A 19,150-nucleotide genomic window follows, 5' to 3' on the forward strand; every position below is an offset into this window, starting at 1 on the left:
TTGAACATATTTTGATTTGACTGTTTCAGGAGCGTTACGTGCGTGTGTCTCTCATTTGAATGTGTACTTCCATGATCGTGTAAGACTACTGAATGCATAATCTGGATTCCCAGCGCTTGAGCGATGATGTTCCTCACCGGAGGTCGCAGAGTCACCAGGCCAGAGCCCAGTAAGGGGGACATTGGCAAAAGCAAATCACCACAGTAAACGGCTCTAAAGTGCGGATATTTCGGGGCTCAGCTAAGGATTAAATCTCCTCCACTGTCTGTCTGGCTGCATTTAAAAGCCCAAATAGTGTGCTGTGGAAAATTGAAAAGAAATGAAGTGCGCTCACTTGACATGGCTGACCCTAAGTGCTGGAGCTGAATACAGGAGGCATTGCTGCACATTATTGGGACTCGCAGGAGACGAGCAGGGGGCAAAGAGGAGTGCAGGAGAAGGGATGGCGATGCGATGTCCTGCGTGCTCTCTCTGGGATACACTTCTGTCGGGTGGATGAGCAGGTGTCTCCAAACTGGTGCACCGATAGCATTTTTGATTATCGTGGCCTGATAAGAGACGAGACAAAACCCTGAGATTAATCTGATATCTGAACGGATAAATTCATAATTGCTACAATGATCTTATTGTAAATGTAGAGAAATGCTTTTTCTTTTTCTTTTTTCACTAACTAGTTACCATATACAGTGCCCTCCACTAATATTGGCACCCTTGGCACACATATTTAACAAAGATTTTTTTTTTTTTTTTTTGTTGGATAAACTTGTGCTGTGTTTGCAGTGGTTTGATATCCATGAGAACAGAGTATTTCTGTGAATTTCTGAACAAAAGATCAAAACGTTAAACAATAAAGACAATTTTTTACAGCCTTCTTTGCTCATATTTACCAAGGGTGCCAACATTAGTGCAGGGCACTGTACATAACAAATCTGAGATGCAGATGCTGATCTCTTTACTGGTTTTACAGAAAAGACAGTTTCAAATTAAACGTTTGCAACCGCATCACGCTTTATGCTTTAAATGCATAACATTCTGAGTAAAAGCTTATATTACAGGTAGAATTTTTACACATCATTTTACGGAATTCTGTATTGGCTACATTGTGCTTTGCCCTTAGAAGTGATGGAGAGATGCTTTGCCTTACCAAAACCCAGATGATTCTGAGCTCATGCTCTTACTCCCCTGCTGGTTTCTGGGTAGGTGTGTATAGAGACACCACAGGTATCCCAAGCCCTGCCTGCAAACAAAGTTTAATTCTGTGTCCTCATATCTAAGAATCTCCCATCCCTGCTATCTATGTGTATTGTGTCCTGTTCATGAATAACAGTCACACAGTCTCTGGCTATTATGATGATATGAAATAGTCCTTTTCCCTTAGTTTATTAATTTATTTGGTGTTAACAAGCATAAGCAATCAGACGTCCTTGGTTTTAATCACCAAATGAAATAAGAACGAGAGCATCGTCTTACTTTAAGTCTATATTAATCACATTAGAAAACAGATGGTTTGATAATATTGTACATAATTACTGTAAGGAAAAATACTTATCTGTTAAGTCTTAAGATTGAAGGCAATCGGGTTGCGAGGGGTCTAGTGTCTCATGCAGCACATCAAGATTTCAAACAACTGATTTACAGTTGACATGAGACTAGTTTCTGCCGTTTATACTTCTGTAGACACTGTTTTGCTGTTACTTTGGCAGAGACTCATACCCACGTATCAGGTGTGTGTGGAGGAGTTGTTCTGCTGCCTGGTGCTCTGATTGCCGCTCACTGCTCTAGGAGGTTCAAGTCCCACAGTGCTCACCTGGCCATGGGTCCTTAAACATGCGGACAGGAGGAGGCGCTGCTGGAGATGAGAGCACGGGACCGAGCGACTCGTTCCTTCCCATGTGACCGCGTAACCACTTTCCGTTAAAAAAACGCTTGGAAACAGCGGACTGTAACAGCCAGGCCGCGTTCCTTATAGAACGAGAAGCAAAGCTGGGGTGCAGCGCCGGTTTGCAAACGTCCCTTTGTTGTCCCCCCGACGTTGCCGGCTAATTTTTCACGCTTATTTGAACGGGAAAACGGGAGAGAGGTTTGCGATTATTTCCTATAAATGACAACGCAATCGCATTACGCTCCAGTACAAACACAGAGAGGGTATTACCTTTTCATTTTTTCCCTCAAATAATGGAAGGGGGAAATGCAAGGAAGGAAAGACAGGAAAAGGGAGAAAAGAATCACTCGGTGTGATGAAAAATATATAAACTGTCTCGATATGGGAGGAAGCAGGGGATTTAGGTTTTTATCTTGAGTAAGTGGAGGCATTAGTGTGTCGCAGCGCTCTGTGTTCTTTTGTAGGAAGGAGCAGGTTGGATCCGGTTCGCAGTTCTGTGTCACGCGTTTTCGTATTCTCATTACCGCCTATTGCCAGGTAAAAGCCCTGCAGGTGGCGCCACACGCGGGAGCTCTCTGCCATTGGTAGAGGTGAGTGAGCGTCTGACTGGCAGCCATTCGCCACCCGGGTCGTCAGGGGCGGTTGCTGCCGTACGGCACCTTCCATCGTCACCGCTCACTTCCCAAGGAGACGGTGATCGGCAGGGCAACGCCGCGGTAGCCCCCACTCACACCTGTCTGCCCCTTTGGACACCTGTACTATGAGCTGACAGCGTGCGGTTGTGTTACTGTTAGAGCTGTCCCCGGAAAACTCCCTGGTCCCCATGGATTAAATGGAAAAGCATATTGATCCTGTTAGTCATTTGCTGCTTTGAAAATTAATTGTAGTAACGATTCTGTATTAATATAAATATTTTGTAATAATAAAGTGTAGTATAAGTACAAGGGGGCGCGGTGGTGCGGCGAGCTTGGCTGGGTCCTGCTCTCCGGCAGGTCTGGGGTTCTAGTCCCGCTTGGGGTGCCTTGCGACGGACTGGCGTCCCGTCCCGGGTGTGTCCCCTCCCCCTCCGGCCTTACGCCCTGTGTTGCCGGGTTAGGCTCCGGCTCGCCGCGACCCCGCTTGGGACAGGTGGCTTCAGACTGTTTGTGTGCGTGTGAGTATAAGTACCAATGCGGTGTAGCTGTCAGGCAGCAGCTGCCGCAGTGGTTAGAGCAGGCGCTGCTGGACTTGGAGCACCCAGGTTCAAATCCCACCTCCTGCTATCGTACCTTTGTTTAAATTACTTACCCTAAAGTGATATAGTAAAAATTGTCCTGCTGGGTAAATCAGTAAGCCAGTGGACATTACTTTGCAGAAAAATGTGAGATAAATGAATTAACGTAAATGTGAAATCCGCGCCCTGGAGGCCGGGAGGCAGAGGTGCGAGGAGAGAATAGCAGCGAGGATACATGCTGGGTGAAGGAAGAGTTGATCCAGAGTACGCGATGCAGTAGGGCTCGGTACGGTGGAGGCCGCACACACGTACAGCACTCCGACGTTACATACTTTTTACACATTGATTTTGTGTTTTTTTGAAGCAACACCTTCATAGACAGATCCAGCTGCAGATAGATGCGCTACAAAGATATGCAAATAGCGCAGTCGATAAATCGACAGGCCGAGATCTCCTTTGCGATGTCCAGCTCGCTCGTCTGCAGTGTCTTAAGCCAAATGTAAACAGATAAGTGCACATTAATGGACTCTCACGCGCACGGCCGGGGCACAGGCTGCTGGCTCCAGCGAACACGTCGTCAGAAGATATGAAGGCTAAAGGAGCGTTTCGGGGAGATAATTTTTAAAAATGACCGAAACGTTGATTGTTTATCAAAATTAATTATTGAGGTTATTTAAAAAAAAAAAAAAAAACTGTAAATCTCAATGACATCGGAAAATTGCCTCCTTCTTTGCTTTAAGTGGGTGGTTCAAACAATGGTGATTAAGGAAACACGTAATGTTTTTCATACACGATCTGACAAATACATACAGACAAATTTAGAAATGTGAACGCGTGTGAGAAAAGCTGTCCTGAAGAGTTACCCGATGGGCTTCGGATACTGCGGAGGAGCGTGTGTGTGAGATTTTGAAGTGCAGCGTGTTACGTTCCGCCTGGCTGCCCGCACGTGCGTGTGACTGAACTCGGCCACCGGGAGGGTCGAGTTGCAGGACAAATGAGCTATGAACAAAGGGCTCTGACAGTTTCAGGTTACGTTTTTTTTTTTCGCTCCTTTTTTGCCAAATGAAAAATCAATAAATTTTCTGGGTTATGCATATTCAGGGGTGTGTGTGCTCTGTCAGCTCGCGTTGTTTTCCACGGCAGCCTCAACCGCACCATCGCATTTTCCGAGCCACTGGTGGTGAATATTTCAGACTTGATTTGATTGCCCTTTGTCAGAACACAAATTTTTCTTTCTTTCTTTATTTATTTATTTGTTTTATATATTTATTTATTGCCGTTGCCCCCTTGGGTCCCAGCTCCAGCACACCACTCTCTCCTTTCTTCCCTGCTTCTTGTGCCCCTCCTTTCTTCCCAAGAGACACGTGAGCCATTGCGAGGATGGAGCGGGAGGGAGAGCGATAGGGCGATAGAGAGAGAGAGAGAGAGAGATATGGATGCAGACGGAGGAGAATGCTGCCGTCTCTGCTCCCTTTGTATGGGAACTGACCCCCAGGCGTCCGGTGAGACGGTGGGTCTCGGCCCAAGCTGCGGGGCCGCGGCGCGGCGGCAAAGTGCGCAGCCAGCCTTTTCCGCCGTGTTGTGTCTGCCTACAGATGTTTGCATCTGTCACAGGCGGTCTAATGGCTTTTCTTTGTTGTTTGTTGATGTGAGCAGCGGCGGGATGAAATGGCCCTGAATGCTCACTGCTTGTGACCCTGTAACATCACGGAATACGCTGCAAGTTCGCTTTACGGGACAGCTCGGGTTCAGATTCATGAGCAAGAAAGAAAGACGTTCCCTGTCTTAAGGTGATGAGGGTGGCCTTGATGACGGCAACACTAATAATTGTGGTCATCAGTCAGTGTTGTTTCACTATGCTCAGATTACTGGTATTTATACAGATTTTTTTTGTAAATGAACCCAAATATGAATAGTGACAGTTGCTAAAAACTATTGTACACGCCATCCAGTGTCAAAGAACAAAGGTGTATGAGGACCGGTTTCAAAGGGATGATTATGGGGGACGGTGTACACTGGACAGAGCTGAACTGCAGCTCATTTCGAAGAGCTGATTTGTGGCGTGGCGGAAGGGTGTCACATTGGGTCTTTCATGGTAAGCTGAGGGGGCAAAGGGGATATAATAATAACTGCTGCGAAGAGGCTGGAGAGTCTCGGGAGCAGTGCTCTGTTCAACGTGATGTGAACAGTGGGCACTTTCTCTGTGTATTGTGAACCTGCACTGTGGACTCACAGTGAGACTGCTGTAGACGCCGGGTGAGCAGGGAAAGGAGCTTCTCGTACCACGGTCACGTTAGCAATCTGGCAGACGGCAGGCAGAAAACAAAATAAATGAAACCAAATAAAAAGTTAAAAAAAAAAAAAAAAAAACACAACAGTAGAATAATCCTAATTTTTGTCTGTTAAATGTCTGAAAACAGTTACCGTGTCTTTTATGAACATTTTATAAAACGCCATATAGAGAGTTATGATTAACAAGGCTCTTTATGTCTGGTGGAATGTTAATGAGCTTTTTAAATATATTTAAAAAAACGGTGCATTTCACAGATGCTGATGCGAACTTTGATTTCTGTGATTTTTGTTGCTGAAATGTGTCTCATATGGCTCTACGGTGACGCGTTCGCTCAGAACAAATGATGGATGCTGTGGTGGAAAGGCGTCGGCCTCGCAGGAGGCCTCCGACAGTGCGTCGCAAGTCATAGCCCGCAGGCTCTGTGGGGTGCGGGAGGTGTGTGTTTTCTGGCCAGAAGGAGGGGCGGAGGGAAGGGAGGGCTGCTGATATTGGGAGCGAGCGGACAGCGCATTAAAGCCCCCCAGCGAGGGGCCCGTGTCCCATTGTCCGCAGCACCCCCTGTCATTTTCATTTTACACTGTTCCATCTGAAGGGAGCCTCGCTTTGATACGGCAAAGGGGGTGACAGGGTGTCCAGGAGGAGTCGCTGGGGGCGTTTGAGCCATTTCTAAAGATAAAGAAGGCAGGGAGACCGTGAGGTGTTAAATAACATTGCTGTGATTCACAAAAAAAAAAAAAAAAAACAAAGAGCCCCAGTCTAGTATTAAATACGGAAGAGGACCACAGAATGATGTATGTGTGTGTCAGTCTGCTATTTGACATGAAAACAGCACTTATGGTAATAACAGTGTCTGCAGTGGAAGCGGAGTCGCCGTGGGCCGGGGGCAGCCGCCATCAGCTCCGCACGCTCCTCCGCCCTGGGTCACCAGGCACGGGCCTAAGGAGCGTGACCGCGCTCGTCGGTGCCTGATCCTCATCCCGTTTTGGGCTCCCTTGCCCTTTGGGGACGCTGGCTGTTCCACTTTTGTATCCTTCCCAAGGAGCCTCTTCTGGAGAGCGCAGTGCTCACCAACAGCAGTTTATTTTCCTGTTGGTGTGTTTGTGACAAGCGTTGATGTAACACCAACAAATAACATAATTGTTCTTGTTGGGAAATGGTTAGAGGGAGATGGTGTTTATAGCTCTCTTGTGAAGCTGATTCTAGTGCTTTAAGTGGCAGTTTGTCAGAGCTGAGTCTGCTGTCCACACACACTTCATCTCTGACTTCTGATCTCGTTGTGTTTGTGCTTTTTCCCTCCTTTCTCAAAGTGCGAGCGCGCGACTATGCAAAAGAGAGGGCCTTTGGCTTTCGCTGCTTGTGTAGGGTGACACCTATGGGCGGCAGGGCACCACTGCATGCTGGCTCCGCACCGCCTTTCCTGCTTCTCCTCAGTTGTCCGGTTTACCCAGCTGACCAGTGTACCAGTACCTCTGTTTCTTTGAAAACACCATCGTCTAAATATTTGTCTGTGAACTATATAAATTATATAGGGACAGCAGGTGGCGCAGTGGTTAGAGCTTCTGCCTTTGGGCTCGTGAAGTCACAAGTTTGAATGCCCCCTCCTGCTCTAGTACCCTTGATCGAGGTACTTACCCTGAACTGATACAGGAAAAATCACCCCGCTGTATAAATGGTAAATCGTTGAAAGTATTTTGACAATGTAAGTCACGTTGGAGAAAAGTGTGTGATGAGTGAATGAATAAATGTAAGGATTCTAGGTAGTCTTCGTGTTCATTTGAGGCCTTTAAGCTGTTGGACGAAAAGAAACCTTCAATATTATCGTATAGGGTCATTCAGATAAAAAATTTCACCCATGATATCTGTCTGTGGTTCAAAGGTCTTGTTATGTGTTATTAGAAGGTTTTGTGTTGGCCCTATGGCCTCGTATCACATTCGGGACATTTTCAGTTCGAGGCTCCTGCGCCTGCACTGACCTTTCATTAACTGCACTGGTTTGGCTTTAATCATCAGCCATTGTATTGAGGACAGGCTATAAATGTATTGATCCATTCCACTTAAAGTCACCGCAGTTCTGCAATTAACTGTTGTCCCCCCCCCCCTCGTGCATTAGAAAAAGGGGAAATACAACACACTTTTGCAGAGAAATAAACTGAAGCAGCCTTGGGTGGGTCGGTGTGCGTCGGCTCTTAGGAAGCCCCCTGGAGAGCGTTAACATGACAGCTGGACACATTAATATGACAGCTGCTGTATTCAGTGACAAGACACCGTCAAGGTGAAACAACGCCATTGCAGACCGTGAGCGTTAGAGAGCGTATAACTTGTCAAAACTGTTGAATATGCTGTATTCCTTTTATTCTTCATCGGCTCTGCAGCCGCGGGCAGGTGCGGGGCTCTCTCTGTGCACCTCCAGCCATGAGAAGAAATAAATGAACAGGATATTTTTCTGTTGCCGCATCGTCAATATTTCAATAACCTGATGTAAAGAGCTCAGCGTGTGGAAGTATTTTTCTAAGAACATTCAAGTACATTTGACAAGAATTAGCTGACTTGTGTAGTAGCCAATAAGAGTTATTGACTACAGTGCAGTTTACTGTTGTGTAATCGATGGTACCGTGTGTTTACTGCACTGCTCTTAAACAAACTCATCGGCAAAGGGAGTGCTAGGAGTCACTGGGGATAATAAAGGGCTTTAAATACTTTTTTTATTGTCCATTTCCTGTCATTTTTTTTTAAACCTGTTTTGCTTAGAGTTCACTTTAGGTGTTTGGAGCCTTGGCCGGGTCCTGTAGATGTGCTGGCGTCTGAGAGAAGGGTTCTAATGTAGCGGACAGCTGGTTCTGTGTCTGACTGGACAAACATAACATATATTAAGGTTTGGGTATATTATTTTAAAATGTTTCTAATGTTGTTTAGAATATCCTGTGCTCTTTAATGGAAGGTAGGAAAATATTATTTGGAACCCTAATTTAAAGTAAGTGGATTGGCGGTTGTTTAGAGGAGGGGGCCTTTATTAAATGATGATGAGCTCACTGAAGAAAAAAAAAAAAGGGTTTTTTTCCTGTTTGTCTGTTTTGTCTTGGAAAAGGTATTTGCTGACTTTACATATGAATGGTTGGGTCTAGGTGGTTACTCTATATAAATGGACCCCATCCTTCATGGTTAGATACAGGTCTGTAGTGCACTTTATACTGGATCCTTAGCTGGCAGTTTAACATTGTCATTCAATGTTGCTAATGGTCTTCTCTGCTGTAATGGGAATGCTAGCAAAATGCAAAACACAAAAATGTAAAATTTGACACATGCTCTCTCGGGTTGTGCTATTTTATTCAAAACAGATGGCAAGGGGTGAAAAGGAAGCACCTCCCACTTTGCGATGTACCCGCAACGGCGATCGCCACCGCGCTGCACTGTATACGCTGCACGTTAAGGAAGTGCTGCCGTCCCTTTAAGAGGGGGCCGTGGAGCTGGAGCGCTCATTTGCATGCTGCTTTCTCCTCCCCTCCAGGAGAGCAGGCTGAGGATGTGGAGGCCACCAGCGAGGGCGCCGCACTCCAGGAGGACCAAACCAAAGAGCGCGACAGTGGGGGGGAGAAGGAGCCCAGCAAAGGTACAGGTGAGCTGTGGATAGACATTTCGGCATTACAGATTCTTTATTTTTCAATGGAAAGAGCTGACTGGCGCCTGCACGTAATGGTTCTTTACTTCTTGGAACACCTGTAACTTGTTTTTAAGAACTTTCCTTTCTGGTAGGAAAGGTTTGTTGGAGATTGTTTGCTGGTTCTCTCCTCACAGGCTACTCGCACTTGTGTATCTCATTGCATCCGGTGATGTGCAGCACCCCCCTCCCCCCCTTGGGCTGACCCTGTGATCCTATCAGCTGTGGGGTCTGCGGCACCTTTGTAGTCAGTCCCTGCTTATATGCAATGCTATACATACCTGTCAGTTGTCATAGCTGTTGTCATTATCAACAGGACATGACCAGGTCACGGCAACATAGACACAGAGACGGTACGCTGAGAGATCGCAAATACGTTCACGTACATGAAACGAGGCCAAAAGGTTGCACTTTTTCACAACTCCTGAAGTGTGTCCACATATTCCAGAATTTCTCTGAATTGTCACGTAGATGAGATGTTAATTTTTCTAGCACAGGAAAGTTATGCTGCACTTCGGTCATCCACATATTTACATTTTGGCTTTGGACCTTAACAATAAAATACATTGACTTACCAGGTGTGCCAGATTAATCGGCCTACCTTTCATAACTTCATTAAAAGGTGAATTCAGGTTTTGATTTTTATATAACTTTTGATAATTTTTTTTTTTGTTTTTTTTTTTGAATAGTTGAATGAACCCCAGTCCAGTTAGCTTGTATCCTGAAATATGCTCAAAATAAATACATCCAAGTGCCCAGACCGCTCTTATATTTGAAAGACAGCTGAGACATCCCGGGAACATTCTATTGAGATGCACTTAAGGGAGGTAGATTCTGTGAATAAGCTTCAAGTTTTCTTTTGTGGATGCATTTTCATTTTTAAACGTGATTACTTGTTTAGTGTTACTCATGTTTTGTCTATAAGAGATGTTTTTCTAAGCACTGACATGTGACCGGTGGCCCCATGGGTGCAAAGTTTGGGGGTGAGATTCCGATTTGTGCCTTGTTCTCTCTCAGATACCACCCGAGCTGCTCCTGCTGACATGTAGAATCTCCCACATCGTAGTATTGATTGTCTTTGTTGGTCATGCTGTACGTGTTAGCGCTGTTGTGGCATCAACATTGTTAGCCTGGATAGCATAGTGCAGGCAGTCTGCAGGGCCGCAGAGCGCACCTATTCCTCGGCTTATGAACCTGATTCATTCCCGGAATTAGACGGAAATTCTTAAGACGAATAAGAAAAATTTTCACTGTCTCCAAACGGGACCCATGTTCACCCAAAAGTCAATCCAAAGCCAAATACACAAAAACATTTTCCTACCTCACCAAATAATACAATTAGTAAAGTTCCCCAAAACTTTTTAGCACAATACTGACACTGTAATACAATAAAGTATTGCACTCGCTGTACATTACTGTATCTCTGTATGTAAGGTGAAGAGAAAGGAAGAAATACTGTATTACACAAATGATACAAATGTGAACAATTACTCCTATTTTACCATAAATTATCCTAAACATAATAAACAATCAAGCAATTAGCTGGTTAAGGAAAAGTGAGAGGTAAAAGGTGACTAGTCCAGTGAATGACTCAGATTAGTTGGTTTTTCAGAGTGAATGGTCACACAGAACAGACATAGTGCAGGCAACCACCTGAAGGAAAGTACAGACTAATACGGTGTTCATCCCACAATGCTCATCACCGAAGAGATGGACTGGTAGGTGCCAATTCAAAATGTGGCGGTGACCGAACAAGTTTGCTAAAATTTGCTTCGTATTTCAAAGGAAACTTTGTATCTGGGGAAAATATTGACTGTAAGTCACACTTAAAGGTATGAATTCAGTGGGTTCGTAAAAGTGAAAATTCATACAAATACCAACGTTTTGCACGTTGGGGAATGGATGTATACCAAACTTATTCATTTACCTCACTTTTATCCATTTATTTGTTTTCAGTATATGTATGTGTGCATGCATGTTGTACACTATACACTGCTGCAACCCAGCAGGATTTCCCTCTGGGATTAATAAAGTTTTATTCATTCATTCATTCATTACAAATGCAGACAAAGGCATGATACAGACATTGTGTTGTACAAGTCTTATCGTCTGCATCTCCAGCAGATTAGAGCGTAAACACAACGGAGTCGTTCATTTTGGAAAGTTAATTTGAATCTTTGAAGTCAAATGATTTACAGATACTTCCAGCCTCATATAAAGGAAATTTTTAGACTCTGACATGACAACTATACATTTGTGAAAGTACTTTTTGACACTTGAAAATGAGGCACTTTATAGAGCATTAAGATGAGCAGCGTGATTAATAATTCACCGATACCTGTGCTGCGCAGGAAGGCGGCTCTGCCATTAGCATCGCTCCCTTTCTGAAAGGCATGCAGTTTAATAGAAGCAAACCCAATTTCTCCCCTCCCCTCTGTCACTAGCTAATCACTAAATAAGTGTGTTTCTGTGTTTTCACAAAGGGAAGAAGTGCTTATGTATGAAAAATTTACAGGTTCTCAGCAGCTTATTAGAGGTGCCTGGTTAAAAATAGCGAGTGCGTTTGTTGGCAGGGCCGCGCTGCTGTTTGATGTCTATAAAGGACCTCGAAGAGGCGGAGGAGGAGGAGAAGGAAAAGGAGGCACGGCAGCCTGCCTCTGCTGAGATGCGAGCAGCACAGCATCAGCAGTTAGAGTGGACCATTATTATCGCTTTTTATTTCATGATTGACATCATGGTTGCTTATGGACATGCGCTGAGATGTACTCGGTGTACTTTTGTGAAAATATTAGCTAAACTCTTGACTGCAAACGCCGCTGCCTTTTGCTACACTTCCCCCTTTTTTCTTACACATCTGTGCGCGCGCTTGCGTAAAGGCGTACGCTTTTATTTCGCTGAGGCCGCTGGTGCGCGCTCTGCTTAATATCTGCAGTTTTTACTAAGAAGACACATTAAAAATGGTAACGTTGAAGTTTGTTAACGATAATTAGACAAAGAAAATCAAAATATTTGTGCTGGGGTTAACCGTGCTGTTCTCAGAGGTTGTTTGCAGCATCACCTGATGTTCGGAAGCCGGGCACGGTGAGATGCTTGCGCACATTTCTTTTAACTATTTGTTTGGAGACTCAGAAAACAATGGCTGCAGTCTGGGCTCTGCACAGAAATCATTACTTATTTAAACAATAAATATGTTGGTAGAAGCCACAATTTAGCCACCTTCCCAATAAGCAATCAGGGGGTTGTTTCTAATGCTGGCTATAAAATATGTATGAACAGCTCGCCTGAAGCTGTTTTTTTTTTTTTTTTTCTTTCCCCTTTTGCTTCCCCTCCTTCCTCCTTTTCGCCCTCTCTATGCGTTGCTCACGTAGCTGCGGCAGCGTTAGTGAAATGGAGCGTTTTTACCCAGCGATGGGAGCAAAATCAGCATCTTGGAATAGGAACTGTTAATGTAGCCTCTGAGTGCAGCGGTGTGTCGCTGTGCATGCATACAGGTGCGTGCATTTGTGTGTCGGAGGAAGGTGAGAGAGAGGTGGGGCACAGATGGAGGCAGACAGATTGTTGATTTACCTTACTGAGAGCAGGAATGGCTACAATAGCATTTCACATGTTTAACATAAATATACGGGGGGAAGAAATCAAGGTGGGGGTGGGGAGCAGTCCGCATCAAGGGTTATGAATAATTCCCCCTCCTTAATTCTCATCACCAGCAGAGACTCTCAAATTACTGAACCGATGGAGAGAGGGAGAGAGGAAAATTATATTATGGAGCAGGTCATCTGCCTCCTGACACCGGCACTGCAGCCAGACAAATTGGACTGCTCTCTTTTTCTTTCTTTATTTATTCATTCCTTAGAATCTCTGCGATTGGATGGGTCCCCAGTAGCTGGGCGCTACATCTCGTCTCTGAGGGTGAGAAGGGCAGATGAATCTGAAGCTCTCTGTGCTCAGGGTACCACAGCGCCCCCTGCATGTGGCACACTGCTATAGCAGGGCTGTAGCACGCGACATAACGCAGCTGATATTATAGTTAAATTCATATTTCTCTGATAAAAATAACATTTTTGTTAAGTTTTAATTCTGCTTTTCATAGTTTACCCCCCTCCCCACCAAAGATGTCTCACAATGCAAATTCCAGAGCATTCAAGCAATGACAAATTCATTATTACCTCACTTTCCTACATGCTCTACAGAACAATATAAAAATTATTTCTTCAAATATGACAGTTCCACTGGAGATCCATCAGAGGATTTCGTAGTTTACATCGCAACACTTACAGTACACGTGTCTTCACTTTTTTTAAATTACTTTCTTTTTAAGTTTTCCATCCATTTTAAATATGCAAATTGATGTAATACAAGCATTGCTACATCAGACATTTCTGTTGATAATGGGTAATTTCTTTCTTTTTTTGCCTGTGACAATTAGGAGTTTAGAAATGGTTCTTCAGTATCCTGTGGTGTTAATAGCAGATAAGACAGGAGGTGTAAACCATTGTCTCTGAAAAGCAGTAACATTTTACTTTTCATATTAGTATTGCTTTTGTCTGAGTTAAATACACCATCACATTCTCGTTTGTTTTAGAAAGGATTCGTACAATTTCCATGTTTTTGGATTTTCTTGAGGAGAATACTCTATATGTAACGGTGACCTCCCACGTGGCAGCATTATTGGTTTAAAAACAGTTCTTCACTTGAAATGCTTTTAAGTTGCTGATATGTCTATTGACCTATAAAAAAAACGAGTGTGCATGCAGAGTGAAGGTGCATTTTTCGAAACTGGAGCAAGATTGGCCTTTACACCAGAGACACTGAACCTTTTTGAGCTTCAGTGTGATATCTGATTGGTTTATGGTTTCCTAATTTACATTATTTCATTTTAATTGAGGCACAGTAATTACCTGAGAAATGGAAAACCATTTTTCAGGACTACACCTTGGGCAACAATTACAAAAGATAGGAATAAAAAAGATAATTTGTTAATGAGTTATTGTTATGTAGACTTTTAAAAAGGATGGCCTATACTATTAGACTATGAAATGTGCTTTTTCTCACTAAGGGATAACTTGCACGCGCACTATGTTACTGAGTGCAGAAAAGAAGGATATTTGTTTTAATTTGATCTTTTTCAGGCAGCTAGTTGATCAAGTCAGTCCAGTCCGAGAACAGGATGGAGAGACTCTAACCGTTAGGGTTTCCCGATTTCCGAAGACCTTTCCTTACACCGTCGAGTTAGCTTCTCAGCACAAGGACACTGCAGCACTGACATCGTGCCCAACGCTCGGTCGCTCAGGTCGCCAGGCATTTTCATTATTGCTAGAAGCTCGACTGTCCCCGATGGGCCCGCAGACCCCTGGGCTTCAGCAACATCATGCTGGCAGTTTGAGTAATGCATCCATACTGCAGTAGGTGATGGAAGGTGCCAAAGTCCAATTCACTTACGGGACGCCACAACTCCAAGGACCTCAGTTACGGAAAAGGGCCATGAATTAATAATCACCTAATTGACTCACTATTTTCTCTTTTTTCCTCTTCTGGGGGGTTGATGAAAGTCCACTCGTTGATCCTGTCAGAATACATTTGTTGTCATTGCAAGGCCTGTATTTAAAAAATGGGTGGTAGACTCTGGAGAATTTAACCAAGGTCACATGTTTAGGATGAACATTATGGTGACTTGATCTAACCACAGTGAAAATTTTTGCGCTTGGGATGCTTCATGGTCTCACTTATCCCATATTTCAGGTGTGTAAAAAATATCTCCAGCAAGTACATGTAATCCACTGTGTTGTTTAATGACAACATTTCCTGTGGTGCTAAAACCAGCGCGCATGTGAAACCCGATAAACGGGAGGTAAAGGAAACCGAGTGATGTGAAACGATATTCTGTTGCGTTATTGGATCTCACAGGATGGATCCCATCCTGAAGTACCTGCCCAACTGTGCGATCCATAGAGTCGGTCTGCTTTTGGTCCACCATATTGCCCAGAGTGATGCCACAATGTTATTAGCAGCAGGCTGTGTGGCATTATAAATACTTTTAAAATTAAAAGAGGAGATAGGTGCACCATGTGTGTTTTACTGAGTAGCTCAACCAAACAGCCCTCTGCAGCATCCCCAGGCTTTTCATAGCCCTCTCCTCCTCTAGATACATGGTACATGGTAAGAGGCTCTTAAGGCAATCGGTGTGGGGGAAAGTCGACGGGATATGTGATAGATTCAATCCCAAGGCCTTCGGCGGTGGCAGCAGTGTGTATAGTGTGAGCTCGTGAGATTACAGTAGTGTACCGGTTGGCAGGGCCCCTCTCCAGTGCACATCTAGTGAGAGGACAAAGAAGGGCAGCTACACCAGATTTAGATGGAGAGGCATGGTCTTCAACGGGCAAAGAGTATAGAGGACGGTTGACAGAGGTTAATTGCACCAAACGAGAGGTTCTTTTGTTTAACGTTTCCTTTGTTTATTGGTGGATGTGTTTAATGGGATTGGAGCTGACGGAACTTAATAAGACTTCTTCAGTGGGAGATCCAACGGGCAGCTGTTAGGAAGCGAAACCCCCACTGTGTAATGAGCTCAGCTGCTCCGGCCCTGATTAGAGTTGACGGTTTAATGTCTGGAGTCAGAGCTCGGTGAAGGCGGCCAAACCTGCGCCCCAGCCCCGTTCCTGACCCCCCGTTCTCGTCAGAGCTCAACTTTCCAGCACTGAATGGATGAATACAAATTTAACTCTTTATGACCTTCCAAAGAGCCAGTAAAACGCCTTCTTAAGTGCCGGATTCAAGCTGCGCTGCCGGTGCCCTTTAAAATGCTGCTTCAAGTTCTCGGACTCTTTCACCGCGCCCCCGCTTGTCTGCAGTTCCATTTCATTTGCATCCCTTGCTTTATTGGCTTCACTTTAAAGTGGAAATGGGAGCTCTGGTTGGCAGTTAGAGCAAGTCGAGGCGGTTAAAGGCTTAGTGGAGGGCAATGTTTTGCCTACCAGCTGTGAGCCTTCTCGGTGCCGCAGACACACTCCCGGCTTCAACAACAAATAGAGAATTCCTTCGAAGACGTGAAGGCGTTGGCCGACAATTCGTTCTCTCACCATCTTGGGCTATGAGGCGTACTGCACTGCATCAAATCAAACACCTTGCTCCTTCCCTGCCTCTGCTTCACTTTGCCCAAGGTGAGTGTTTATCATGTGTTCCAATTAGCTTTGACATTGCAGTTTGTCCACTCCTCCAAAACAGTGTCCAAATGAGATGTTTCCTTTCTTTTGTACGAGCGCTACAGAGTAGTGTTGTACTTTACGCTGATGGGGTGGTGCCCGGGCCGACTGGGAGAAGGTGCTGAAACTGCAGTGTGAAGGCGGGCCACATGGCCCACAGAGACTCAAGCGCATGCTTAGCTGGTTAGAAAAACTCCAATTAAGTGGCCGGTTGTGCTGCCAGTAGCTTGCTGTGTAAGCATAAAGGAGGGAAGGGTGTCGGGCCATCAGTCAGCCTTTCCACTGGGGACTTGAAAGGTACGTTGGGTTTCATCATTTCCAAATTCCAGCTAGCGGTCCTAATTTTCCTCTCTGACTGCAGCACCTATTTCCATACAGCACAGCCTTAAGTGCCCCCCCCCCCCCCCCCCCCCCGAAAGTAATTTAAGTGCCTTTTTGGAATGAATAATAATATTAAATGTCTTGAGCTCGCCAATGACAGGGAAACTTTAAGTTTTTAATCTAAGTAAAAGTTTGTTTAACCCTTTCACTGGTAGCATGTGCTATAGGAGTATGAAATAAGATCTCTTATGTGATAATGGTCTGAAAGAGCCTTTATTTGAAATGAATTTGAAATGAGTTTTATGTGTGGGCTCTTTGTGGGAACTGATAGCAGTGGACAGTGAGACACTTCAAACAGCAGAGCCTTCTGTCTGAGGTACCATCTCCACACACATCTTGGTTCTCACCACTGCCTCTGGTCACCCAGAAGATATGAGAGGTTATGAACATTCGAATGTTATTGTCTGTTGGCAAAGCTGTTTGTTATTATACTGTGGTACACAGACAGTAAACTCTTATACCACATTGTTTCATACCTGGTGCAATTTCTTAAAAAAAAAGAAAAGATGAAATGACTTTTAAAGGAAACCTATGACTGATACAAGAAATAAAAAATGAGACAGCTGTGGGTTTAGAAAAATACCAGTCCAAGTTAGTTTGGTTTTATAGACTGATGTGGATCTATTTACCTTGATGTCTTAAGTTGCACGGGAGACAATTGCTTCTTCTAAAGCCGAGTGAATCTTTCAGCCCTGTTGATAACACAGCCGTTACTTCAAACACCAGTCTCCAGAGTAAGTAAAACCTAAAGCAACTTGACGTGGCAAAATGTTTTGACTTGAAGTCTCTTCCACAGCATTATATTCCAGTGATCAGACATCGATGCAGACATTAAGTCAAAGCTCCCACATTAACCCCCTTATGCTTTTCTTTCTTTTTCAAGGGAGGAAAGGAGGAGACTGCATGCTGGGGGGTAAAGGGGCTTTGCCGATCGGTGGCTTCCTTGCTCAGAGTGGCTACATCCTCTAGGAATGAAGGCCTTTATCTCAGAGACTCAAATGACTTACATCTACCCGGAGTCCCATGGGTTTGATCCATGTAACGCTTTCTTGTGTTCCCTCTGCAGGAGCAGCCGACCAGGTGGAGAGGGAGCAGACAGACTCTCCGATACCATTGAAACGGCCTTCCTCAAGATCGGGAGGAACAGAGAGCCCCCTAACTTCTAAGCGTCCCAAAACAGCTGACAAGGTGGCTGATGAGCAGGTATGAGGTTCTTCTGTAATCTCTGGGGGAAAAAAAAAGATTTCATTCTTGAAGTTAAACAGCCTGAAACTGTCGCAAAATACTTTTAGATTAACCAACATTTGAGTTAATCTTTGTAATGATTTAGAAATACCTGTTCAGAGAGGTGGGGCACAGGGTATTCCAGAGGAATTTCTATTAAAAAGCCCTCTCAGCTATAGTGCTTTTTATATATGCAGTTATTTATCCAGTTTTTCTCAAAGTGACGTACAACTCAGAGTAAACACAAAGACATTTCACAGCAGGCAAAGAGTTAAAGATAGAGACATGATTGTTGAAGCACAGCTCATTTGTTCAATACCACCATTTTCCCTGCACTTATTACACAAGTAACGGCACGTAAGAATTAATAGGAAATGCAAAGGTGATCGTGGCAGATGTTGTGATGCAAGTTTTCGGAACGGAAATGAGTCTTAAAGACATATGGGTTTCGAGACCTTACAGACTTTTAGTTTTGGACCCTTGTGAGTGGGACTACTAAGCACCCAGAGGTGGAGGAGCACAGTGCTGTTGCTGGGGCGTAGGGAGTGATCAGATCCTATCGGTATCAGGTTCAGATTCTTTGACTGTCTAGTCGATCACCAGAGTGTTGAACCTGATAAGGACAGATGCAGGGAGTTAAACGAGAGAGACAAAGAGGGGAGATACATTGGAACACTCTTAATCCTTGTTTCACTCGTCCTGGTTTAGCTGTACCAATGTCCCTACTGCAAGTACAACAGCAGCGACTTGAACCGTATGAAGATGCACGTGATGACGCAACACTCTGTCCAGCCCATGTTCCGCTGTCCACTGTGCCAGGATATGCTCAACAACAAGATCCACCTGCAGTTCCACCTCACGCATCTCCACAGTGTGGCACCTGACTGCGTGGACAAGCTAATTGCCACGGTGTGTACGTGTGTCTGCGTGTGTCAAGTATTTATTTATTATGTGTATCAATGTGTAATCACAACTGTAACTTTTTGCCCTTTATGGTCTCTGTCTGTGATCACAGCAGCCTGTCTTTTTTTTCAGTATCATGGATGTCAGAGGCTCACAGTATGTTTCTTGTTATACATTTTTGATCCCATGAACTTTGGATGTGGAATTGCTGGGTGTAATTCATTCTTCATACAATAAGAGAAAGAAGCTGAACAGTATGAGAACATCATGGGGTTAGAAATGCCATGAGTTTGTCTGTTAAACCCCTGTGTCCATGAGACTGGAAGTGGACTGCTACTGGAAGTTGACTGCTCATGTGAAGAATTCAGCTCTTGATAATGCTGGAGATATGAGAAGTGTA

At 44.4% G+C, this 19,150-nt stretch overlaps 1 protein-coding gene across 1 annotated transcript in view; it reads left to right on the top strand.

Annotated features, from left to right (window-relative positions):
- The window catches only part of LOC108926358 (zinc finger homeobox protein 3-like), a 125,126-nt gene that overhangs the window by 94,530 nt on the left and 11,446 nt on the right, over positions 1-19,150 (top strand). Inside the window, exons 5-7 of the mRNA XM_029253554.1 lie at positions 8,894-9,001; positions 17,690-17,826; positions 18,556-18,756. Of these exons, the coding sequence (XP_029109387.1) occupies positions 8,894-9,001; positions 17,690-17,826; positions 18,556-18,756 (446 nt within the window). The remainder of the gene's footprint in view (positions 1-8,893; positions 9,002-17,689; positions 17,827-18,555; positions 18,757-19,150) is intronic.

The sequence above is a fragment of the Scleropages formosus genome, chromosome 7, assembly GCF_900964775.1.
Source record: "Scleropages formosus chromosome 7, fSclFor1.1, whole genome shotgun sequence".
NCBI lineage: Eukaryota > Metazoa > Chordata > Actinopteri > Osteoglossiformes > Osteoglossidae > Scleropages > Scleropages formosus.